General features: G+C 54.7%; 3 protein-coding genes across 5 annotated transcripts; 1 reads left to right on the top strand and 2 right to left on the bottom strand.

The window, feature by feature from the left end:
- Window positions 1-999: 999 nt before the first annotated feature.
- BEST2 (bestrophin 2) lies at window positions 1,000-8,680 on the bottom strand. Of its 2 annotated transcripts, none has more exons than XM_027547879.1 (10): window positions 6,400-8,680; window positions 5,855-6,107; window positions 5,596-5,690; window positions 3,922-4,155; window positions 3,685-3,839; window positions 3,272-3,349; window positions 2,951-3,103; window positions 2,783-2,863; window positions 2,431-2,585; window positions 1,000-1,827 (listed from the first exon to the last, which is right to left on the bottom strand). In XM_027547879.1, the coding sequence occupies exons 2-10, from the start codon at window positions 6,004-6,006 to the stop codon at window positions 1,392-1,394; spliced, it is 1,539 nt and encodes a 512-aa protein (XP_027403680.1). In that variant the 5' UTR covers window positions 6,007-6,107; window positions 6,400-8,680; the 3' UTR covers window positions 1,000-1,391. The 2 variants fall into 2 exon arrangements, with proteins under 2 accessions (XP_027403680.1, XP_027403679.1); XM_027547878.1 differs by having other exon boundaries at window positions 6,785-8,680.
- A 1,591-nt stretch (window positions 8,681-10,271) lies between these two features.
- Window positions 10,272-18,373, bottom strand: ASNA1 (arsA arsenite transporter, ATP-binding, homolog 1 (bacterial)). The gene is made up of 7 exons (XM_027547877.1): window positions 18,188-18,373; window positions 17,180-17,327; window positions 13,397-13,545; window positions 13,159-13,309; window positions 11,302-11,409; window positions 11,010-11,207; window positions 10,272-10,611 (listed from the first exon to the last, which is right to left on the bottom strand). The coding sequence occupies exons 1-7, from the start codon at window positions 18,346-18,348 to the stop codon at window positions 10,480-10,482; spliced, it is 1,047 nt and encodes a 348-aa protein (XP_027403678.1). The 5' UTR covers window positions 18,349-18,373; the 3' UTR covers window positions 10,272-10,479.
- Window positions 18,374-20,186: 1,813 nt separating this feature from the next.
- Window positions 20,187-23,323, top strand: TRIR (telomerase RNA component interacting RNase). Of its 2 annotated transcripts, XM_027547874.1 has the most exons (3): window positions 20,187-20,646; window positions 22,540-22,617; window positions 22,904-23,323. In XM_027547874.1, exons 1-3 carry the CDS (start codon window positions 20,203-20,205, stop codon window positions 23,009-23,011), a joined length of 630 nt encoding a protein of 209 aa, XP_027403675.1. In that variant the 5' UTR covers window positions 20,187-20,202; the 3' UTR covers window positions 23,012-23,323. The 2 variants fall into 2 exon arrangements, with proteins under 2 accessions (XP_027403675.1, XP_027403676.1); XM_027547875.1 differs by lacking the exon at window positions 22,904-23,323 and having other exon boundaries at window positions 20,210-20,623; window positions 22,540-22,616.
- Window positions 23,324-25,274: the final 1,951 nt, after the last annotated feature.

The raw sequence follows: 25,274 nt of genomic DNA, 5'->3' as shown, positions 1-25,274 counted from the left end.
CACTGTGCTTCCACTACTGGGGGCCTGCGTTTGATCCCTGGTCAGGGAACCAAGACACCACTTGCAGCTCTGCGTGGCCAAAACATACACATATATGTGTGTGTGTGTGTATATATATATATATATATATACACATATATATGTGTGTGTATATATATATATATATATGTATTTTTTTTTAAGGGACTTCTCTAGTGGTCCAGTGGTAAGAATCCACCTTGCAATCATGAAACACAGGTTGGATCCCTAGTCAGGGTACTAAGATGTCACATGCTGTAGAGGAACTAAGCCTGCACCAAACCAAAAGATCCTGCATGACCCAACGAAGATCTCGTGTGCTACAACTAAGATCCAATGCAGCCACATAAATAAAATGTTTTTTAAACAAATAAATGAACTTAAAAAAAAAAGAAGTTGAAGGTGACTCCCAGGTTTTGTCCTCAGGAAGAACAAAGCTGATGGAAGATAAACAAGTAGGGAGTCAACAGGGAACTGGTTTGGGGGAGCATGTTATGTTCAAGGTGCCCATGAGATCTATACATAGAGATGTTGAGTAGACAGGTGGCTCTCTGCATCTAGAGTGTGGGAAGGGACCCTGGCTGGACTTCTAAATTCAGGAGTCATCTACATACGATTGATGTAAGACCTAGAGCATTGTAGAGGCAGAGGGGTCACTTGCAGAAGCAAGGCTGGCAGGAGAATTCCCTGGCGGTTCCGTGGTTAGGACTTCTCACTCCATTGCAACGGGTCCAGATTTAATCCTTGATCGGGAACTAGGATCCCTGCAACTAAGCTGCAGGGCGTGGCCAAAAATAAACAAAAGGTTGGGGGGAGAAAGCATGGTCCTGGGACCTGTGAATCCTATATTGATGAATGCGTAAAACCATGGGCACTGAATGGGGCCATTTCAGAGAGTAGAATTTGGAAGTGGACAGGACATCATCAAATAATCCTTAAAGCTTACCTAGCATAACTCGCCTGGCAGGAGTTGGGTTTTTAGAAAAAAAAAAACAAAACAATTTTATTGAGCACCTATTATGTATCAAACATTTTTTAAAGCCACTTTCATTTCATCCACACAGCTCAGGAGATGGGCACTCACTTATATGTCCAGTCTAAAGAAAGAAGAAAGGCAGGTCACAGGGATAAAAGCCTCTCACGCAGTGGCAGGAAGTAGAGCTGGTGGTAAGGCCCAGCTAGCTGGAAGGATACCCCGCCCTTGGTGCAGCCCTCGGCCCACAGGAGGCGCTCCAACGCTCTGTGCCAAACGTAAAGTTGGGGCGCAGGCAGGTAAGAAGGGGGCTGGCCGAGTCCACACGCAGCTTATGCAGACCCAAACTGCTGCAGGCAGGCTTGTTTCCCTGTCCTTGGGAATTCAGGGTCCAAAGGTCTCAGGCTAGACTCTCCTCCTCCTCGCCAATGGGGCTGGGCAGCCAGGGCGGAGCCGGCCCCCGGGTCCCAGACAACGGCACCACGGTTAAGGGCTCAGCGGGCGCCCTGGGAGCGGGGACGAGGGCAGGCGACTCGGGGCCGGTGATGGGCTCAGACTCCGGCTCCGGCTGGCCTAAGTCGACCAGCGGGCCTTCGCAGCCACACTCCGGGACCGCGCCGTCGGGAGCGCCTGCGCACGCGCAGCTAGCAGCCATGGATTCCTCCGACACGTGGCTGTTCTTGCGGCGCAGCAAGGGCACGCGCCGGCCCAGCAGGCCACCTGTGCCCATGCCCGTGCCCACTGGCAGGAGGCGCTGCAGGAAGTCGCCGTGTGCTTCATTCAGCGGCGCCTCCAAGCCGTCCTGACGCTGGAACTGCATGTCCTCCTTGGCCAGCCTGCAGGAGAGACAGAGGGTCAGCACTTGCGCCTCTCCCGTCTTCATCAACAGAGCTGAGACCGAGGCACGGTACTTTTCCTGCCTCCACCCATCTCATTGTTCCACTTCTCCCAGAAGTCTTGGCTTGCCCCTTCCAGAGCCTGGCCTTATCCTCTGGCTCTGGCTATGAGCAAACTTAGGCCTTAAAAGGCTTAGTTGGGGCTCTGCCTCGTGTTGCTTCTGTTCTGCCCAATCCTCATAGACTGTAGCCTTTCGTGTCCCGGCCCCAGACCTTGACCCGGATCCCTGACACCTCATCCTAGTTCTATTGACTGTAGCTTTTAGCTCCGAATCTCCAGGGTGTAGCCTTTAGCCCCGTTCTGGTCACCCACTGCCCCTTCAATTAGACACAACCTGCAGTCATGCATCCAGAGGATGAGATGGTTGGATGGCATCACCAACTCAATGAGTTTGAGCAAACTCCAGGAGATGGTGAAGGACAAGGAAGCCTGTTGTGCTGCAGTTCATGGGGTCCCTAAGAGTTGGACACAACTGAGAGACTGAATGACGACACAGTCATGAGACCCCACCCAAGAGGCCCTGTCCACCCCCACTGGCTCACGTGATGTCGAAGGTAGAGCCCTGGAAGGAGGGCTGCTGCATCAGGAAGGCAGTGGCTGCGGTGTAGGGAGCTCGAGCCTCAGCCGCGTCCCAGTACAGGTCCTTCTCCAGCATGGCCAGGTCATCATACATCTCGTCCACAGCCAGCATTGACACCTGCGGGAGAGGATATGCAAGGAAGAGTGGGGCATGGAAAAGCGCTGGCACCACAGGGTGGACCCCTCAGGATGGGTAGGAAGGTGGCTATCAAAGAGAGAGGATGGTTCAGGAATGATGTGTGGAAGAGTCTTGGCAGGGCTGGGGCCAGGGTCCCTTTAGGAGCCTAGGGATGGTCTCAACTGAGAGAATCTCACCTGGAAGCATCGGTCGATCAAAAAGTTGGTCTCAAAGTCATCGTCGTCCTCTCCAAAGGGGTTGATGAGCTGCTCAGCTACCTGAGTGGGGAGAGGGGAGGTAAGCAGAGCCCTGAGAACCCCTGCCCACTTCGCCCCTGTAGTCCTGGCCTTGGGACCCCCACCCACCTTGAGCCAACCAGCATAGAAGAAGAACTGCAGCAGGGTGAAGATTGGCACGCACAGGTCCAGGTCATGGTCTTTGTAGCCCTGTGCTGGGTCCAGGAACTGGCGGCCAATGAGGCAAGCCAGGAAGTAGCTGTACACAGCAATGGTCACCACCTGGGGGAGGGACAGGACGGGGTGCCAGTCAGGTCTTGAAAGTCATGGAGAGACCAGAGCTAGGACCACTAGTCACTGTGACAGGGTCTCAGCTAGTCCTTAGTTTTTCCTTGAGACCAATGCTCCAAAGCCTCTGACACAGGATATAAAAAGGCAGAACCAGGTTACCTGGGTGTAGACAAGGGGCACGCTAATCCAGTCATAGTGAAAGAGCATCCCACATTTGCTCCGAAACACATTCAGCTCCTGGTGGGGCGGATACAGGTCATGAGGGGGCTGAAATGTGAGCTCACACATGGGGATTAAGTAGGGGGTTACCTGGGATGGAGGTGAGTGGTCACCTAGTGGGAGGCGGGCATGTGCTTCCAGGGACTAGAGAGTCTTCAGTGGTGAGTGTGTATACCTAGGGGCATTATTCACCTAGAAACCGTCCCATAGAGATACGTGTACACCTCGGGGCTCTAGATAAGGGTGTTTGGAATCCGCCCTGTGAAAGGCACGTGGCAAGTCAGGATATGACACACCTCAGGGTGGGTGGGGTACATTTTTTTTTTTTAAGAATGACCATCCGGATAACCCACCTCTAGTAGCAGCTTAAAGGCGCCGTTGTCGCGGATGCGGCCCTCGCGCCGAGCCTGCGCCGCCAGGTTGCAGAACCAGACGCAAGGCACCCAGTACTTGTTGTAGGATGAGTTTAGGTTCTCGAACTTCTTGCGCTCCTCGCGGGTCATAAACCCTGCGCGGGCGAGGTCGGGAGTTATTTACCCCGCCCCTACCTTGCCCCCGCCGCCTGCGTCCTGTTTTGGCCGGAGCCTCACCTGCTTCCACCACATGATCTATGGTGGGGAAGCGCTTGAAGACCGCGGTGCTGACCGAGCGCAGGATAAGCACCCCGGAGAGCCCTGCGTAGCGCATGAGCGTGCGTCGGTAGAGGCGGCCGCGCTCATCGTGTCCGTGCACTGTGCCGACCACGACACACATGAGCGCGTCGGTCAGGGGCATGGATAGGTACTGGTTCCACCAACGGTGCACTACCAGCGTCACGTAGAAGCCTGCGGGAGAGCCGGGGATGGGGGAGAGGGCTCAGTTGGGAAACTAGGGTCAGGGAGTTGGGAGCCCAGATCAAGGGAAGAGGAGCCGACCTGGGTCTTGCATCAGGAGCACGGGGTAACTGGACACCCAGACCATGTGGGACCACGTGGGCTGGGAACCTTAGGATCTAGCCCTGAGGTCAGAGGTTGGTGCAGGCTGAATCACCCTGGCTGCTTGGATGTCATCTGAGATGGGAGATTAGGATCTCCATATAGAGGTGAAGGACTTCCCTGGTGGCTCAGAAGGTAAAGCGTCTGCCTACAATGCAGGAGACCGGGGTTCAATCCCCGGGTCGGGAAGATCTCCTGGAGAAGGAAATGGCAACCCACTCCAGTATTCCTGCCTGGAAAATCTCATGGACGGAGGAGCCTGGTAGGCTACAGTCCATGAGATTGCAAAGAGTCACACACGACTGAGCGATTTCACTCACTCAAAGAGGTGAAGGAGGGCTTCCCAGGTGGCGTTACTGGTAAAGAATCCTCCCGCCAATTGGATCCCTGGGTGGGGAAGATCTGGAGTAGGAAATGGCTATCCATTTCAGTATTCTCGCCTGGAAAATCCCATGGACAGAGGAGCCTGGTGGGGTACTGTCCGAGGGATCTCAAGAGTCAGACACGACTGAGCACACACATCGAGGTGAAGACATGGAGCCCACAGGTAAGTTGTCACCAAGGCCATAGGGAGCCCCTGAGCCAGGGGTGTGTGAAGGGGTTGGGCACACGGTCTAAGTTAGGAAACCTAGGGCAAGCTGGTCACCGCATCCCTATGGGCCCAGAATGGTGGGAGGAAGGCTGATATTATGTGAAATCATTGAGGACAGGGAGCTGGGGGACTTGTCAGAGAGATGCCCCTCAGGATGGACTTGAAATGAGGGAGTTCTATGGGATCTTTGGAGGGGGTCCCTGGGATGGCTCGGATGATAAAGAATCTGCCCGAAGTGCAAGAGACCTGGGTTTGATCCCTGGGTCTGGAAGATCCCTCAGAGAAGAGAATAGCAACCCACTCCAGTATTCTTGCCTGGAGAATTCCATGGTCAGAGAAGCCTGGCAGGCTATAGTTCACGGGGTCTCAAAGTGTCAGACATGACTGAGTGACTAACACACACTGGGGATCAAAACATGTGAGGGGAGGCACTGGTAAGCCCATGCAGACACAGATGGGAGTCCCTGAGGTGACCAGGGATAAGCCTGTGGATGACACGGAGCTCTCTCATGGGGGAACTTCAGGGGATACACTGACTAGGTGACCTCCAAGGTCCTGGGAATGGATGCCATACCTGGCGTAAAGGATGCAGAAATGGGGATGTGCGGGGATGGCTTTGAGGAAGGGTCTCAGAAAGCAGGAATGGCTATGGGTGTCTCGGGATGAAAAGAATGGGAAACTCCGGAGCGCGAACCCACCCAGCACGAAGGAGACCGGGATGAGACTGGCGTACCGGTCGCAGTAAAGGACGAGCTTCTCGAAGTAGCGTTTCTGCTCTTCGGTCAGTACGAAGCTGCGAGGGAGAGGGGCACCGGGTCACCGGCGAGCCCCTGTCCCCAGCAGCCGGTCTCTTCCCGCACCCACTCCGGGGCCGCCTCGGAGCCCCTCCTGAGACCTCCCTCAGGCACGGCATTCTCCATCCCCTCCCCACCCTACCCACCCCCGGGGCCGCCTCACCGATAGGCGGCACTCAGCGCCATGAAGAGTCCGAGGAAACAGAGCAGCTCGCGCCACAGAAGTTTATAGATGCTCCCGCGCCACAGCAGCAGCAGCTTCGAGAAGCCGCCGAAGCGCGCCTTCGCCACGCGCGCCGTGTACGTGACGGTCATCGCGGCGCCCGGGCCGGTCGCGCCAAAGGAGAGGGGGCGCTGGATCGGACTTAGGCTTGGGGGCCGAGGAGTAGGGGGCCGGGACGGAGCCGGGCTGCAGGCTATGGGCGGGGGTGGAGAGATGCGGACCCGGCTCGACTCTGCGCGTTGTTCCGAGCCCGACCACCTTACCAGCTCCTGGGTTCCGGCTCTTGCTCGGGTTCCCCTCTCCTCCCACCTGCTCTGCCCTACCCTAGCCCCCAGCCCTCCTCTCCAAGGCCCCCTCTTCCAGGTCACTCCCTTCCTTGGACTCCCGGTCCCAGCGTCTTGTACAGACCTTCCCTGGCCCTCTCCGTCTATCTCCCACCCTCAAGACCCTTAGGTTTTATCCCTCTCAGATCCCATACCCCTTACCTGGACGCCATCTACACTTTCCTCTGCTCCCTGAGTCCTGAACTCTTTAGTTTCTAAGTTCCCAGGCCTCCAACTGAGTTTCGTCCCCAGTTCTCTTTCCTCAAGTTCCACTTCGACCTTTCCTCTCCTCCTCCCCTAACCCAGTCTGGGCCCATTATCTGCCCTGCGCTTTCTATTGAAGTCCTCCAAAGCCTGGCCTCCAAGCCTCCTGGCCCCCAGGTCCCTTCCCACAGTTCCCCAGGCCTCAGACTGGCTCCCTCTGCTGCACAGCAGCCCCAGTCTATCCCCCTCCCACTTAATCGCCCTGCCTCTGCCCCCTCCCCCTGGCCCTGGATCCACCTGGACATTTCCTGTGTCCGTTCCTTGCTCGCCTTCCACACCCTACCCTGAGGATTCAGATGGATTCTCCCTCGCAGACAGACTTGTCCTCAGGGTTCCCGGTTCCCCCAGGCCTGGGTCCTTCTCACCTGATGGCTGGTTCAGGGACACTTGGGACACGGACAGGATGGGCTGGGTGGGTGGCTTCAGTGTTGGGTGGGGCTTAAGCCAGATTCTGTGAGGGAGGGGGCTGGGGAGTGGACTTGGGTGGCCCTTCCCTGGCCCTCCCCCCAGTCAGTTGCACAGTTACAGCCTAAGAACTTTGTTTGAAGTCTCCTCAGTTTGTTACCTGGGGCAGAGGGTGGAGAATTCACCCTGACCTCCCTAGCTCCTCCCTGTCCTGTCTCCCAGTCAGTCAGTCACTGGCAGGTCCCAGAAACTTTAGCCCTAGAGCTCGGGGAGGGGGCAGGAACCCTGTCTTTACCCAACCCAGTTGTACACACACTGCTCAGTGAGGCTGGGTCACTCGAAACTCACCTGTAAATTAACCATAAAGATGCACATGGAAACATACCATAGATCCAGACACAAATTCAACTTTCCTCAACACAGCCTCCCACAATCACCGTGACCCAGAAAGAAGTTACACAGTCACAAAGATTTCCAGAGTCACACAAGAGACACTTAGCCATACCCCACCCCCACTAACATGCAGATATAAAGCCAATGGACCCTAAACCAAACCCACCAGGTTCTCAGCTCTCAGGCACCCACACAGTGCTCCAAACAGCCATCCAGGAACACAAGGGCAGGGACCCAAGCACTGAATTCCTTCATAATTGTACTAGGTAATAAAGACACACACAAGGTCACACAACCAGCCAAGTGCAGACCACAGCCCAACCCCAGAACACCATCACACAGGCGACCATCACACAGAGGGAAGTAGCCTACATTTATTCCTGATCTCCCCCATACAAAAACACACCTGTGATCACATGAGTTTGAGCACGCTCTGGGAGTTGGTGATGGACAGGGAAGTCTGGCGTGTGGCAGTCCATGGGGTCACAAAGAATCGGGCATGACTGAGGGACTGAACTGAATTGACCACACATTAGATGCAGGAGCACCACCCCTCAACCCAGCAGCCCACAGTCCTGGGATCAGATCCAGGTCTGGTGGCCCCTTAGATTTGCCCATGTTGCAAAGACGTATTTGTGCAACACTGACCCCTCCCAACAGTCCCACAGACCCAGAGGGTCACATCCAGGAGTCAGGCCATAATCCCTCATGAAATTCACCTGCATTTATTTGTACGTCAATCCATAAGACACACCCTCCCCAACACCCCCTCACTTTGGGTGGTGGCGGGCAGGTGCGTACACACACCCTGGGTTGCAGTCACTTTCGTCATTGTCATGAACACACAAGCTTAGGGACACAAAACTTTGTCCCCACACTTGGCACGGATACAGGACACATGTTCTCCTTTCAGAGGCACACCTACACAGGGGGCACTCTAGCCTGGCACAGACAACCCTCCATCCTCAACTTTGAATGCATAGTCCAGTGTGGGAGGGGCAGAGGCTCAGGGCTCTAGCCCCAAGAGGGGCGTCCGGGAGTGTCCCTCAGACTCTCCAGTCCACCCTAGCTCCAGAAGTGCATATGGCTCCACTCGACCCCACCCTGAGGTCTGGCCAGCCAGGACGCTGTGTTCCTAACCCAGCAGGTGTCTGCCCCACCCGGGGTAATTAGGAACCAGCCGGGACTGTCTGTCCTCGGACCCATGCCTCCGCTGTCCAGCTGCTGGACAGCTCATAAAAGAGGGTGAGGAGTGATGCTGGTAGCTAAGGCAACTGGGGAGGGGACAGGCTTCAGCTTGATGGGCTCCATACTCATCCTGGCTTCCCTTGTAGCTCAGCTGGTTAAGAATCCACCTGCAATGCAGAGACCTGGGTTCAATCTCTGGGTTGGGAAGATCCCCTGAAGAAGAGAAAGGCTACCCACTCCAGGATTCTGGCCTAGAGAATTCCATGGACTGTATAGTCCATGGGATCGCAGAGTCAGACATGACTGAGCAACTTTCACTTCATTTCATACCCGACCTGAGGCCCCTATTTCTTTGGATGTATCCTTACACACAGCTACCAGCCCTCCCCTCACTCCCCCACCCCCGTGCTCATCTCCCATCCTCCAGCTCCCAGTATCCCCACACACTTTTGACTGCTGGACCCCTGCTGGGGCGGAGGCAGGTTGCCCAGGCTAGTTCACATGCTTACTAATTGTAACAGTGAATATTAACAAACACTCCTTGGCAGGTACATGCCTGGGGCTGTTGTAAAGGCGTTACCTATTTCATCTCATTGTGTCTTTACAAGCAGGTAATGTGAACTTGGTGACTTTGTTATTCCCGCTATTATTCCCGCTAAACTGAGGCCCAGATGACACACAGCCCTTTCATGACACACCTGGGATTTGAACCCTGAGCAGTTTGGTTAGGTTATAAGCACTTCCCTGACATGGACCTGCCTATACTGGCTTGTATGCAACCCGACGGATTTGGGGGGGACACGTCTAGGCTCGTGGCTGGGTTCCCCTTACATATGCACACCCTAGCCCACCTAGATCCTGGATGTGTGCTATCTAAACACTGCTTCCTGACTCATGTGTGTCCCCAAGCACCCCTTCCTCCCCCACCCACATTTAGCGCCAGCTTGGAACTTGCAAATGCCCAAGATCATGTCAATCCTGGGTCTCTCAAGCAGGGTGTGACAATGACTGTCCAGGGAGTGGCAGAGGGAAGCGTGAAGGGGAGAAGGTGGACTGTTAGGTGTCTTTCAGGCTGGTGTGCTGACCCTTCCAAGGTCAGGTGAATTTGTGCCAGGGCCCTATGAATGGCCACACTTCTGTCTCCATTTTAAGAACAGGGGACTGGTACTCAAACTGCAGGAAACATGCTACAGGCCACTAAGACTGTTCTGGGGGCAGGATGGGACTTCAGGGCCCCTCTAGCCTCTGAGTTTTTTTGTCATCTTGTCCCCTAAACTGCCCCCCTGTTGCAGTCCTGTGCTGGGACAGGCTGATGCCACGCCATTCCATAGAACAGGAATTGGTTGTGGGGGAGAGGTGGGTGGAGACTGTTAATCCCCAGTCTGGCAAGCCCAGCCTCTGCCCAGGGCGCCCACTAATTCGCAAACCAAACAGCAGGCAGTGCTGGGCCCGCTGCCGGCCTAATCCGCTCCCCGCCAGCCTGGGGCTGGCCAAGGGGCCTCTTGGTTCCCACGCTCTAAGCCCTGAAGGACGTGGGCAGATGGAACTTCTTCTACTCCAGGCTTTACAGCCCTGAAGGACACCCTGACCCATAAAGACCAAGAAAACAGCACCCCTTTACCAAAGAACCCTCCTTCCAAAATTGCCACAATAAACATGCATCTCTATTAGATTTCTGTTGTGACAATGCCTCTCTGGATGTGACATCTTTGTGCAGTGTACAACCTGTGCAACTGTACATGAAGGTATTAAGCCCCAGCTCCCACCTCATATCAATATCCACAGAAGTTTAAGATCATTTTATTGAGGGAGGAGAAGTGGGGAGAGGTGGGGGGCAGCTATAGCTCCCCCAGCCCCACCAGGGGGAAAAGACCCCCTCCCCGCCTCCCATCCCCCAAGTGGTTCCCCTGTATTAGGGGGGGAACTTTGTGCAAACTCTGCCCCGGTGGGTGGCGGGTGGGTGTGAAATGGCAGCTGGGGCTGGTGGAGGTGCTACTGCGCGCTGGGGGGCTTGTAGGGCTCCAGGAGGAGAGCGGAGAAGGTGTTGACCTTGTCTGCTCCCCGAACCTCATGGGGCAGCAGCGGCAGCTTCACAATGTGGAAGTCTTCATATAGGTCCTCCATCTGTGGCGGGGGCAGAAGGCAGCAGTCAGGGGGCCCCGGGGCAGGGATAGGATGTGATCGGTGTAAAGGGTCAGGCTGGGGGGTCTCAGGTCAGGGAGAGAATATGAGCAAGGACTTCACAGGGTCATGGGTGGGAGTGGCGCCAGTGAGGTCAGAGATCACAGGCCTGGACCTCCCACTCCCCAGGATCAGAGATACCCAGGCCAGCTAGTCTACAAAGGCCAGAATTAGGTCTGAAGCAGGAGATGAAGGGCAGGGGATTAGGCAGATGAACAGAGAGTGAGATGGAGCAAAAGATCAGAGAACACAGTAAAAGGTCAGCTAGGCCGGCTGGGCTGGGCTAGACCGCAGCTTCTGGGGTCAAAGTGTGAGACTGGCGGGAGGGTGGGTGTGCACACCTGATCCAGGTACTTGGCTTGGATCTTGTGGCGGGCCTCACACATCTTGCAGGGCTTCTCGGGATCAGGGAAGACGAGCTGGTTGACGATGATGTTGTGCGTGTCAATCTTGCACTTGGCCAGCTCCTGGATCAGCCGTTCGGTTTCATACAGGGACAGGAACTCCGCGATGCACACACAGATGAAGGTTGTTTGCTCCTGCAGGAGGCAAGAGAGGACAGGGAAGGGCAGGTCTCAGCCCTGTCCCCGTGGTTCCCGGAGCCTCTCACCGCCCACCTGGACCTGAACTCACAGGGTCCTTGAACTGCTCGCTGACCGAGCGGATGACAGGCAGCGTCTCCTCTAGCTTGGAGGCCAGCTGGTCTGCGTTCATGTCGCCGAGGCCCAGCATGTTGCACATCTATGGGGATGGGAGAGGGCTCATGGTTTACCTGGTGCCCATTACACTCCCTGGGTCCAGCTCACTAGACAACTTGGTTGGGGAGGGCAGGGCGGATGGGGGGAGATGGGAGGAAACGAATCCCAACACCTCCCAGTGGTTTAAGATGTGGGCCCTTGAGCAGATCATACGGGTCCAGCCCCAGCTCTGCCATTTTTGTGGGGCCATGGCCAGGTTAGTGCCTCGGTTTCCCCATGTGTAGAGCTGCTGTCCTATACAACACACTGTCACACACTCAGAAGGGTGCCTGGCACACAGGAAATGCTCCACAAATTTTACTATCTGAGGGGGGCTTCCCTGATGGCTCAGTGGTTAAGAATCCACCTGCCAAAGCGGGAGACATGAGTTTGATCCCTGATCCCAGAAGATCCCACATGCTGAGGAGCAACTAAGCCTGTATGCCCCAACTACGGAAGCCCCTGCACCTAGAGACTGTGCTCTGAAACAAGAGAAGCCACTGCAGTGAGAAGCCCAGGCACTGCAACTAGAGAGTAATCTCCGCTTGCTGTAACTAGAGAAAAGCCCTCGCAGAAATGGAGACCCAGAGCAACCACCAATAGAAAAAAAAGTTACTACCTGAGATTCAAGTCCCCACTAGGGGACCACCCATAACCAGGGAGGTGGGAGTGGTGTGCAGAAGCGTGGGGTCAGTAGGGTTGTCATGTTTGTGCTAACAATAACCCATGGTGGGGGGATTCGCATGCTCTCCATTTGACAGACATGGCCTAGAGAGGGGACGTGACTTGAGGTCACAGAGCAGTATCACACCAGAGTGCAGTGCATCTGAACCTGGGTCACCTGGCTCTGGATACGGTAAGTCCCCTAAAGAGGAACCTTCAAGTCGTGAACTTTTGAAGATACAAACATACATCTGGTTTCAGCCAGAAACCAGAGCTTGTGCTATTAATGTCAGGCGCGACTGAAACTGCAGCTTGCCCTCTGTCTCCTATTGCTGACGATCCTTCAGCTCTACCACCTTCGACCTCCTCTCCCTTCTCCAGTCAGTAACTCTTCTTGCCGGATCTGTATGCCAACTGTTGTACTGCACTACTGCACTTTCTAAGGTACTGCCCTGTGAACTTAAAAATGTTTTATTTTTTGTATTTTTTATGTATTATTTGTGCAAGAAGTATTATAAACCCATTACAGTATGGTATGGGCTTCCCTGGGGGCTCAGCAGTAAAGAACCCGCCTGCTGATGCAGGAGACTCAGGTTTGATCCCTGGGTTGGGAAGATCCCCTGGTGAAGGAAATGACAACCAACTCCCGAATTCTTGCCTGGGAAATCCCATGGACAGAGGAGCCTGGTGGGCTACAGTTCATGGGGTCACAACAAAGTCAGAAGCGACTGAGCAATTAAACAACAGTACAGTAGAGAACTACAAAGACAACTGTGTTCTTTGGGTACCTGGTTTCTGTGTTGAACTTACGGACAAACTGGACTTACAAACTTGATCTCAGAACGGGACTCGTTCATATGTACTGGACTTACTGTATGTGGTTTCAAGCTCTGTCTGGGGCACTCAAGAGGTGGAGGCAGGGACACCGAGGGCTGTGGAGGGGGGCGGACAGTTCCTCCACAGTGAAGACCCAACCCACCCACTGGGAAGCGCTGAGTGAGAGGGCACGTGGTAAAGGCCTTTGTCACGGTGTGACTGGGAGCCCTGCTCTGACTCAGGGGATTCCTGGCTGCCCGGGGGCCCTGCCTGCCTGTGAGATGAAGGGGCTGATCTGGTTCTTGATCTGCATGAGGCGGCCAAGCCCCCGCTCGACGATGGTGGGGAAGTTGAGCAGCCTCAGCGTGTGGCCTGTGGGCGCAGTGTCGAACACCACCACGGAGAAGTTCATGCCCTTCACCAGCCTGCAGGGAGAAGAGGGTCAGGCCCGCTCTGCCCTTTCTTCTGCCCCCAGCCCCAGGCAGCACCCAGTACCCCTGGCCGCGCCTGACCTCATCACCTCTGCGTAGCTCATGGCCTCGTCGATGCCTGGGAATGCGCTCATAGCTTCTTGCATCATCTTTTTGCCCATGCTCAGCATGTTGTCCTCTTCAAAGAACTCGTCTGGCAGCTCCGCCACGCCCAGGCTGGGGTCAATCTCCTTCGGGCCGAAGGGGTCAAGATTCAGGCTGCTGTGGCTGGGGCCTTGGCACCGAGGCACAGAGCCTGAGGGAGCCTGGGGTGCACCTGAGCACAGCCCACCATTGGTCACAGCTGAGGAGACCCCCGAGGTGCCATGACCCCTCCCTTAGGCACTTCAGGTATTCAGCGACCACAGATTGTCAAACAAGCAGATGGAAGATTGTCAACTGTCCTCAGTGCCCAGATGGAACCCAGAGCCCACTTCAAGGCCTTTTCTTTTTATCTGGCCACATCACGCAATGTGTGGGATCTGAGTTCCCTGAAAAGGGATCGAACCCGTGCCGCCTGCAGTGGAAGCACGGGGTCTTAACCACTGGACTGCTGGGGAAGTCCCTGCAGGGACTTTTCACTGGCTGTTCCCCGACCCAGCCCAGGACCTCTTCCAGATCAGTCCTGTAACATGAGTCTTCCTTAAATGCCCAACCTAACAGTGCAGCCCTAGCCCCCGCGGCCCTCTTTTCCTTTCTCCTTAACATCTGGCCTCTTGAAGATCCCCTGGAGAAGGAAACGGAAACCCACTCCAGTATTCTTGCCTGGGAAATCCTATGGAGAGAGGAGCCTGGTGTGCTACAGTCCATGGGACCATAATGGAGTCAGACACAACTTAGCAACTAAGCACACACGCACATGGTGTCTACTTATCACATTTATCACCATCTCCACACCAGAGTGCCGGCCCCATGAGGGAAGAGGTTTGGATTGTCTTGTTCACTGTGGTGTCCCCAATACCTGGGAAGTGTGTGGCACAGAGTAGCTCCTCAACTTGGATGTAGGATCCATGAAAGGATAACCAGCCTGGGGTCCCTGGCCTGTCTTGCACTCAATGCCTCTCTATCCTCTGCCTGCGTTACCTCTTTTTCTTCTTTTTTTTTAATAATTATTTTATTTATTTTTGGCAATGCTGAGTTCTTCTTTGCTGCAAGGGCTTTTCTCTAATTGTAGTGTGCAGGCTTCTCATCGCGGCGGCTTCTCTTTTTGGGGAGCACAAGCTCTAGGGCTCTCGGGCTTCAGTAGTTGCAGCACCCAGGCTCTAGAGCACAGGTTCAACGGTTGCAGCACATGGGCTTAGTTGCTCTTCGGCACGTGGGATCCTCCTGCATCGCGGGGATCAAACCCGTGTCTCCAGCATTGTAGGTGGATTCTTTACCACTGAGCCACCAGGGAAGCCCGTACCTCTTCTTTCTGAGTTCATGGTTTCTGTGGTGAATCCCTCAACTCCCTGGCCTCAGAGACCACTTCCCTGTGGGGGAAGTCACACCCTTGATGGGTTAGTCCTAGCTACTGGCCCACTCTTTGACCCCAGCTCTCTCAACTTCTAGATCTCTCTGGGCCACCTCATCCCCACCCCTCTGCCCCCTTGTTCACTGTCGGTGTTCCTCTTGGCCAGCACCCTTATCCAGCCGAGTCTCCAAAGGATGCTTCTGCATACACACACTCTCTTTTCCCTCTGCAGTTGGCAAAAGCACCATTCTCATTATTTGCAGCTCGCTGGCATGGCTGCACCAAGGTAAACATCCGAGGAACACGCCTGACAAATAGCTTCACCTTGCTCCCCACTGCTGATCGCTAATCTCCAATGGGCATTTGACGAGCCAGACAATGCACCGGTGGGAGTATTAACGCCACATCTTCTCCTTCCTCAAACACTTTCTTTCACAAGTGGCCCGCAGTCTCTGCTGGGGCTTGTGCCTCAGTGAGAAAGTGAAGCCACTGGCCACCAACACTCTCATTTCACCCTAGAAAATGCCCCAGTCCTTCCTTCCAAGCCCCTGGTCCTGGCAGAGCCCAAGTCCTGGGTCTGTGCACTGGAGCAAGCAGACGCCCACTTGAGGCCCCTCCTCGGCTAGCATCCTTATTCCCTCCTGAAGCATTTTTTTTTTTTTTGGGCCACGCTGAACAGCTTCTGGGACCTTAGTTCCTGAACCAGCGGTTGAACCTGGTCCTCAGTAAAGAGAGAGAGCCCAGAGCTCTAACCACTGGACTGCCAGAGAATTCTCTGAAGCATTTGTATCAGCAAACACACGTGCTCTTAGCATCTCCTTTCTCAGAAAAGCCTTCCTTAACGCTCGTTCCCATTTCCCTCCAGGGATGGCCACGCTCACTTCTCTGCTCCCATCATGGTGATCACTGTCTCCACTTTGGTTCACCCACTCCAGGCAGGCTGTTGTGCCCATTCCCAGGGTGATCTGCTTAAAACAGATGTGCCTGTCAGAGCCAGCAATCTTTCTGCCCAAGTCCCTTTGTCCTCCTCAAGTTTAGGAGCCGGGACTATCTTGCTTCCCTCCCACCTCACCTGGGGCTCCTCCTTGGCCTCTTTCACTGATTCTTCCTCTTTCTCTGCTGGACCCTAAATGCTGATATGCCCCCAGAGTTGTTTCTAGGCCTCTCTATTCTCTCACTCTTTCCTCTATTCATGCAGCTTTAAATAAATATCACCCTTGGGACAATGACTCTCAATGCCAACCTCTTCCTCTAGGCTCATATAACTAAGCCACTGTCCTGATGTCTCCATCTGGATGACCAGTGGGCACCTTGGTCTCACTAAGCCAAATAAAATTCCCCATTTTTGCCTTCTACACCTGCTCCTCTCCCAGTCTTCTCCATCTCAGTTGCCCAGGGAGTCAACTAAGACATGTACTGAATTCATTTCTTTTCCTCATGCATTATAACCAAACAGTCAAACTGCTTTAATTCCAAAATACATCCCAGGGATTTCCCTGGTGGTCTAGTGGTTAAGAATCCGCCTTCCAATGCAGGGGATGCAGACACAATACCCGGTCAGGGAACTAAGATCCCAATGCCATGAGGCAACTAAACCCACATACTGCAACAGAAGCCCCTGTATATGACAATGAAGACCCACTGCAGCCAAACAAATGAAAATAAATCCCAAATTTTGCCACTTCTCACCTCCCTCCCCACCAAGTTTTGGCTGCCACCATTTCTAGTCTGGTCACTGTCCCAGTTCTCTTTGTTTTCATTCTTGACTTTAGAGTCCAATCTCTTCATGAAAGCTACAGGGAACTTTTCGAAAAACGATGAGGCCCATGACATTATTCGGCTTAAAACAAACAGCTTCCCATTAAACTTGGAATCAGGGACTTCCCTAGTGGTCCAGTGCCTAAGACTCCACCCTCCCAATGCAGGGGACCTGGGTTCAACACCTGGTTGGGAAACTAGATCCCACATGCTGCAACTAAAGATTCTGTGTGCTGCAACTAAGACCTGGCACTAAGGTCCAGAGCAACCAAATACGTAATAAAAATAAATATAAAAATATGTATAAACTTGGAAACAAAGCTGAAGTGCTCCCAGTGGCCTGCTAGGTCCTATACCATGTGACTCTTATTGATGTCTCCCTCCCCTCCCCTTGCTCACAATCTCCAGCTACTCTGGTTTCCTTTCTGATCCACAAACGTCTCTCACCCAGTCCCCTGTGGGTATGCTGAAGAGGGGAAAGTGGAGAGACAAGAGGCTGGAGAACCGGCAGGACATGGTAGCTAATGATGGGTGTTCACAGGAAAGGCCTGAAGGTGCCTTTGACAGAATTGGGGGGTGGGGCGTGGCGTAGGCCTGAGCCCTATTGCACTCACCATGGCAAAGAGGTTGTCATAGCCTTTGACCTTGGTAGGCACCTTGGAGAACTTCTGGTCAAATGCATCGGAGATGTTGTGGGCTGGGTCGGTGGAGATGATCAGAACACTCTCCCGCCCCTTGGACAGCTGGACTGCTAGGCTGCAGCTGGGCAAAAGAAAGGTCAAAAGGTGGGGGGGGGGTGGTGGTGAAGAGTCAGGCTCTGCTCCCTAGGTCTGCAAGGGGAGATGAAGGGTCGCAGGAGCAGGGGACCTGGATCAGTAAGGGCCTTGAGAGAAGAGTATGGAGGACTGTGGGATCAGGCCTCAATCTCTGCAGTGGGACCCTCTCAGATCTCACCTACTGAACCTTTCACCTGACTAGACTGGTAAGATTCGGCTGAGTGTGTCAGTCTGGTGTGATGCCTGCTTCTTCGCTGGCACAGAGTGGCATCACGATCTGGCTATCCAGCCAGCATAGCCTGACCCTGTGTCCGCTCCCTCAACGCTAAGCTAAGGGGTCCTTTGCACCTCTTGCTAAACTCGGTGGTTCGGTCCATTTGTCCAGGGTAATCTGCTCGGGGGATCCCTCCCTCTCCTCCCAGCTGATTGGGATAGCCTGATCATGTGCCCTCCCTCCCGCCTTCCACCCCCACGTGGGCAGAGAATGCCAAGGTTCACCAGATTAGGATAGTTCGCTCAGGTGCCCCTCCCCTTCTCTGGGCACACTCTGGTACAGTCTACCTGATGGGACATCTAAATGCTCTCCCGGACCCCGTGCGCTGTATTCAACGTGGTTCAGCCCTTGTGCCCCAAAAGGGATGGTCCAACTCAGGGGGTGCCCGGCCGGCTTTCAGGAGATATCTTCCATTTGCTCCAGATAACTTCTGAAGAGTACAATCCAGAAGACCCCGCCCCAGCCCTCTTGCCCGGCTGGTGCTGGGGTGCTGTAAGACCCGGTCTTTCGCCTCCCCTTCACCCTGTGGTACATCCCACCCGTTTTCCCGGCCCCCACCGCAGCCCTTTTACCTGCAGGTTGTTTTGCCAACTCCACCTTTGCCCCCAACGAAGATCCACTTAAGGCTGCGCTGCTCGATGATGTTGCTAAGCGTGGGCTCCAGCGGCTCCACATCAGGGGCATCCTCGAACTCCTCTGCCTCAACCCCCCACCCGGCCACCCCTGCCGCCATCTTGGAACCGGCTCACGTGATCAAGCGGAGCGCACCATGCAAATTACCTGCAGGGGAACTTTCCTATCATATCCCCATCAGGGCTAGAAGGGTGAACTAATTTCCTCATAGCTTAACTTCTAGGAGCTAATAGAAGCTATATGTCCAATGTCTTCCCTTCCAAGCTTCACCATGTCAGCCTCTTGTCTACATTTTCTTCAAAGACTCCCCCTGTCTAATTAATGCATTGGTACATCCCAGGATACCCCCTTTACTGATTGGCCTCTAAGTCTAGCAGCACTCCTTTCATTGGCTACATCTTTTCTTACTTTCACCAAACACTCTCACCTCCCGGTAGCGCCAACCTCCCCTTAGCAACCAACCAAACACCCATTCCATGCCCTTTTCAAGAAGTTAGTTCCGAGGTCCCCCCCTGACCTGACTCCATAGGCTCAACTTCTTGTCGATCATTTCCCGCCCCTATTCTCCGAACTGGGTCCCAGCACCCCTCAGGTACGTCTCTTCTGTCATTCAATTGGCTGGGAGCCATCGGGCTCCGGATGCAAACCAATCACAGACGAACCGATTAGTTTGGCTGGAGACAAGTTTCGGCGCTGCGAGTGGGTTAGAGAGAGAATTACTCCAGTTGTGGGCGAGGTCCGCAGATCCTTGTCTAGTGAGCCCTGAGCTCCTATGCGGGCTTGCATCCTTGTCGTAGAAGGCACCCGATTCCCCAAAGCCTGCTTCCACTTTACCCCAGGTTCGAGGGGAAACTTCAATTCAGCCAATTCTGTTTTAAACTCTGCCCTGGGCAGGAATATATGCTTGGTCCCAGGCCCTTTTGCGGACCCACTCCAGTACTCTTGCCTGGAAAATCCCATGGATGGAGGAGCCTGGTAGGCTGCAGTCCATGGGGTCGCTAAGAGTCGGACACGACTGAGCGACTTCACTTTCACTTTTCACTTTCATGCATTGGAGAAGGAAATGGCAACCCACTCCAGTGTTCTTGCCTGGAGAATCCCAGGGATGGGGGAGCCTGGTGGGCTGCCGTCTATGGGGTCGCACAGAGTCGGACACGACTGAAGTGACTTAGAATACCTTAGTTGGAGACTCCAACCTAGAAATATCCGCGGCTTCATTTCAGTACTCTAGCACATAAAGAACTTCACTTTCACTTTTCACTTTCATGCATTGGAGAAGGAAATGGCAACCCACTCCAGTGTTCTTGCTTGGAGAATCCCAGGGATGGGGGAGCCTGGTGGGCTTCCGTCTATGGGGTCGCACAGAATCGGACACGACTGAAGCGACTTAGCAGCAGCAGCACATAAAGTAATACCCTGATTTGCAGATATGAACCTCTCAGCTCCTTGGAGTGAGCTGCGTCCGTTTCCAAATGAAAGCTGCATCCCAGAAATAGGTACCTAATCAAGAGATACCCCCATTTCTGTTCTCGGGGACCAGGCTAGATATGCCCTCTAGCTAGTTTTAGTTAGGGACCCAGGTTCCGAGGTATCAGCTGAGCACACAGCCAGGCAACGTCTCTCCCCTCATTGAGATTATCCCGGGTGTCAGAAGGAGATTCTAGCCCCGAAAAGCCAGTACACCACCGAGTCCCAAGCGGGAACCTCACTCCGAGAGCCAGCTACAATACCCAGAACCAAACAATAGTCTCATTCCGGAAGAGACCATCTCTGCATAACGCCAGCAGGAGCCTAGCAGGGTTATAATGTTCCGCGGGACCCGGCGGGGCGGGCCGGGGCGGGCCGGGGCAGCTGCTTGAGGGCGCGCCGCGTCAGGCCTTATTCCTCATTTGCCCCGCCCCTCATGCCCCGCCCCCACTGCGGTCGCCTAAGCACCAAGACGGGTCTTCCCGGCATGCATTGCCCGGGACCAGGCTTGTCGGGCGCCAAGCGCGTGGCCGGGAGCGGCCTTCCCGGAGTCCTTTGCGCGGCACCTGGTGACAAAATGGCTGCCCGAGGGAGACGGGCGGAGCCTCCCGGTCGGGAGGCGCCGGGCCCCGCGGGTGGCGGCGGCGGCGGCGGAAGCCGATGGGCTGAGTCGGGGCCCGGGACGTCGCCCGAGAGCGGGGATGATGAAGTGTCGGGCGCGGGTTCGAGCCCGGTGTCGGGCGGCGTGAACTTGTTCGCCAACGACGGCAGCTTCCTGGAGCTGTTCAAGCGGAAGATGGAGGAGGAGCAGCGGCAGCGGCAGGAGGAGCCGCCCCCGGGCCCGCAGCGACCCGATCAGCCAGCCACCGCTGCCGCCGCGGGTCCCGGGGATCCGAAGAGGAAGGGCGGTCCGGGCCCCACGCTCAGCTTCGTAAGGAGCCGCGGGGGTGGGGGCGGGCGCCAGGGTCTTCCTTGGCCTGGGGAATCGGGACCGAGAAAGGGGATCGGGATCCAGGTCCACCCTCTGACCCCGATCAGGGGGCCGTCCGGGTCACCCGCTGAGGATTCAGAACCTGGATTCCCGACAAGAGAGGTCTGGGGGCGGAGATGGGGACCCCAGGAGTCTGCCCGCAGGAACTGGGAGCTGGGGGGGCGGGGGATTCCATTGGAAACAGCGTTCCGAGGATCGGGAGACCAGGGTACTAGAATTCCTGTTTGAGTGGTACTCACCCGAACTTTGGATTTGGGGACCATCTTCTACTATGGGAATGGGTGTCATATTCAAGTCTGGAGTCTGAGCTGTGTGAATGAAAGACTCAGACTGCTTACTGTGTGACCTAGGAGATTTGCTTGAGTTCCATGATTCTCATTCGTCCGGTGTCCATTTATTGAGCACCTTACCTTGTGCTGGTCACTGTGCTAGGTGATGGATATGCTGTGCTGAACATGACAGGCATCACTGCTCTCCTGGAGCGTCTGAGATGGCCTAACCTCATTTTCCCTGCTTGCAAAAGTGGGCATCTTCTTATGTGATTACCACTGGGCAAGCCTTACAGGAAGGACTAAACCAGTGGTTCTCAACTGGGGACGATTTCCCCCTACCCCATCTCCACACTTGACGAAGTCTGGGGACATCCGTGGTCGTCAGAACGGACATTCATGAGCAGAGGGCAGGGCTGCTGCTCAACATCCTGAAACAGAACAACTCTCTCCTCCTCCTCCCCAGCAAACATGATCCAGTTCAAAATGTCATTAGTGCCTAAGATTGAGAAACTCGAGGCTAAAAAAGGGCACCTGTATTGATTGTCAACCCTGAGCTGGCTTTGTCTCTGGTGTTGAGAGCAAGTTCCTGTGGTGTGGAGAAAAAAAGTGTTGACTTAAGAGTAATGGACTTGGGTGGGGGTGCGTCAAGTTTCTTCATCTGTCAAAAATGAGTGTGAGAATAGTCTCAGCAGCTCAGGTCACTTTACACCTGGTTGAGGGCTAGGGACAGGATGTCTGTAAAGCCTGTCACGGCCCTTGGTACACAAGAAGCCCTCAGTTTGTGGGAGAAAATAGAGGACCGGGAGGAAAGTTCAGGCTAAATCTTAGATTTGAAGAATGGGAAGTGACAGGGCCTGGGCTGGTGTGAGAACTGGGTGGCAGCCGAGTGCCCCCCTGTGAATGAGAGTAGCAGTAGTTGTCACTGCCTTTTCCATTTGGTCATCGAGGGGCCATTTGTGGGAGCACCCTCAAAGAGGCCAGGCCAGGTTAGGTGTCAGGGAACAGCATTAGGCGGTGGCTAAGACTGCTGCTCCCTGGACTCAACACACCTGACCCTGAATCCAGCTCCACTGTCTGCTGTCAGCATGATCCAGAGGACAGCCTTCTCCTTTTCAAAGGTGTTTCCTCATCTGTCCAATGGGGACGGTTGTCACCTTCATCTTAAGGTGACTGTGAAAGTGGAAGGAGATGATACATCCAAAGCCACTTGGCACAGGGCTTAGTATACAGTAAGTGCTCAATAAAGGGAGCTGTTGCTGCCTGTGTGGTCTGTAATAGGGGATAGTGAGGACAGAGCTCATCCCCCTCCTGTGGGGATTCTTCTCTCTCCCTGGGAAGACAGCTGGGGGGCCCAGGACTGCCTGGGCATCATGGGCCCAGGGCAGGCGCTGAGTCGCGTGTGCTCCTCTCTGATTGCTGCGCAGGTCGGCCGGCTGGCGGAGCTGGGCGCGGCGTCGGGACGGGCCACCGGGCCGGGCTAGGAAGGTGTAGTGGGCCTCAGCGCCGCCAAGGGCGGGCCCCGGCTCCTGTAACCGTTGCAGTCTTCTGTCCCTTCACCCAGGTGGGCAAGCGCAGAGGCGGGAACAAACTAGCCCTCAAGACGGGAATAGTAGCCAAGAAGCAGAAGACGGAGGATGAGGTGAGCAGACCGGTTGTGGCAGGGACTGCCTCTGTTGCCTTTTCCTTCTAGCCTCAGCGCCTGGCCGAGGTGCCCCATCCCTCCCTCTTCAGTATCTGGCCCTTGGATGGATGTACTGGGTGGGGGAGGAGGGCTTTCAACCCAGCTCCTAGATAACTTGCCTCTGCTTATCTTTATCTCAGACCCAATATGCTGTGGGTAGGTCAGCTGTCTCAGGACAGTCCTGACCCTGGTTCCTGGCATCCCCTTCCCAACCCCCTGTGTATCCCTCCTCCCCCCCCCACAGGTATTAACAAGTAAAGGTGATGCATGGGCCAAGTACATGGCAGAGGTGAAAAAGTACAAAGCCCACCAGTGCGGTGATGATGATAAAACGCGGCCCCTGGTGAAATGACCCCCCTCCCTGCCTGCCCACGGCCTGGGACTCTCTGCGATGTACATAACTATTTAATGCAGTGGCAGCGCGGCAGCCTTTCCCCCCAAGGACTTATACACAGAAGGAAACCGAGATGCTTCCCGCAGCTGCGGATGATTCTCCAGGACTCTTTTTTACCTTGAGCACTTGCCTCCTGAGACTTCATAGAACAGTGTTTTACTGTCCCCTCTCCTCCCTCCCACTGGCTCTTTCTGTCTTCCTTTTCTCACCCCCACCTCCCACCCTTTAGCCATCACTTCTGGGAAGTAAAGAACATGACTTAGTGCCGGAGTTGTGTGCTTGGTTTGCCTTCTTTGCTCTCTACAACTTAAGCCCTTCCCTCTTGGCTGGTTGCACACCCACCAAAGGCTGGGTCTGCCCCAGTGATGTGGGGGTGTCGGGGATAACGGGGGTGCAGCCCCTCCTGGGGTTGAACTCTCCTCAGGATTCACGCCTGAGACACACACCCCACGCCCTGCTGTTGTGCTTGTTCAGTGTCTGCACAGTCCCATCTGGGCTGGGCCAAAGCTGTCTGTTCAGATCCAAAGACAAGGAGCACCTACTGGGTGCCTGGGTTTTTCTAGGCCCTGTGGCCACTGCAGTGAACAAAACAGACCACGTGTGCTTCCTGCCTTTGTGGAAAGAAACAGACACAGATAAAAAGGGGAACCCATTTGGGGAGATGACTGCAAAGAAGTACAGGAGAGAGGCTGTAGGGAGACGTCGGATCAGAGTCCTGAGGGAGGTGAGGAAGCCTGTCTGTGGGGTAGTGAACAGCCAGTATACAGACAGGGAGGGTGCCTGGCCTTCATGGGGAGCTTTGAGGAGGCCACTGTGAGTGGAACTAGCTGAGTGAGAAGCCCGGATGTGTTATATGCAGAGTCTCATGTGCTAGGCTGAGAATTTGGGACTTTATTCGTAAGAAGAAACCTTTGGGGGGCTGTGGTAAGGAGCGGCATGGTATGTTTTATATCTTAACAGGATCCCTCTGGCTGAAAGGGTCTGGGCAGAACCTGGGAGACGGAGGAGACCAGGCTGTGATCAGGCAAGAGGAGCTAATGGGGTGTTGGCAGTGGAGGAAGTAAAGAGGACCAGGATCTGGGTTCCAGTGGGGTTGGTCTGTCCTGCCAGCGACTTGTAGCCCTTCCAGGGAAGGTGTGGTTTTTTATATGATCAGGAAAAAGAATGCAAAAGGGCTTGTTTCTTCCACCTTGCAGAACAGGACAGCTGCTATACTAGGGGACAAGATGTCCTGAAGGAAGCCTGATGCCCCTCGTCCCCTACTAGTGTTCCTTGTAATTCTGTGTCTTCCTGGCCCCACTGCTCATCCTATTTGGAGCTGAAGGCTACCTGGCTGCCTGCTCTCCGTGGAGCCAACCAAGGTGTTAAGATGACTGTGCCTCCTAACTCAAATCTATTATGGAGCAACATCGAAGCATCCCAGCTGTGGGGCCATCTCCCAGGCCTTCCCAGGCATGAATGCTGAGCCTCTTGGCACTTGTGCCCATCCTATGGCCAGGCTCCAGTCCCTCTTCTATTAGGGGAGCATCATGATTCCAAAGACCATGGTGGTCACCACATGCCTGGGACCTGTAGAGGCAGAACGATGAAGGCTGAGTTAGCACCTGTCCATGGGGCCTCACAGGTGGCCCAGTGGTGAAGAACCTGCCTGCCAATGTGGCAGACACAGGAGACGTGGGTTCCATCCCTAGGTCGGGAAAATTCCTTGGAGGAGAACATGGCAACCCGATCCAGTATGCTTGCCTGGGAAATCCCATGGATAGAAGAGCCTGGTGGGCTACAGTCCATGGGGTTCAAAGAGACACAACTGAGCCCCGCCCACCCCCCGCCACAGCTTCACACTGCAAGATTCAGACTGTGCGGGGTGGGGAATTGCAAATATCAACAGTCCAAATTCCCTGTCCTAGTGGAGCTAACATTGTGGTTGTGGGGGAAACAAGAAACAAAATACACAACACCATTATACATTCTATAGGGGATTGGGGGGTGGGGAGGGGAGTATGAAAGGGGATCTGTGATGAGAGGGGGAACTGTAAACTGGTCAAGAATGGTCACACCATCTGTTGCAAGTCCTGAAGGAGGTGGGACAGGCAATGAGGATGGTCCTTGGAAGAGTGTTGCAGGCTTGAGCAACAGCAGGTGCAAAGACTGAGCTGAATCATGCCCAGCTTGAAGACTGAGCAAATAGACTGAAACAGGTGACATTCCTCCTTACTTCCTG

This window comes from Bos indicus x Bos taurus, chromosome 7 (genome assembly GCF_003369695.1).
Source record: "Bos indicus x Bos taurus breed Angus x Brahman F1 hybrid chromosome 7, Bos_hybrid_MaternalHap_v2.0, whole genome shotgun sequence".
In the NCBI taxonomy this organism is placed as follows: domain Eukaryota; kingdom Metazoa; phylum Chordata; class Mammalia; order Artiodactyla; family Bovidae; genus Bos; species Bos indicus x Bos taurus.
The sequence above is the reverse complement of the archived record's forward strand: the minus strand, read 5'-3'. Positions and strand labels throughout refer to the sequence as shown.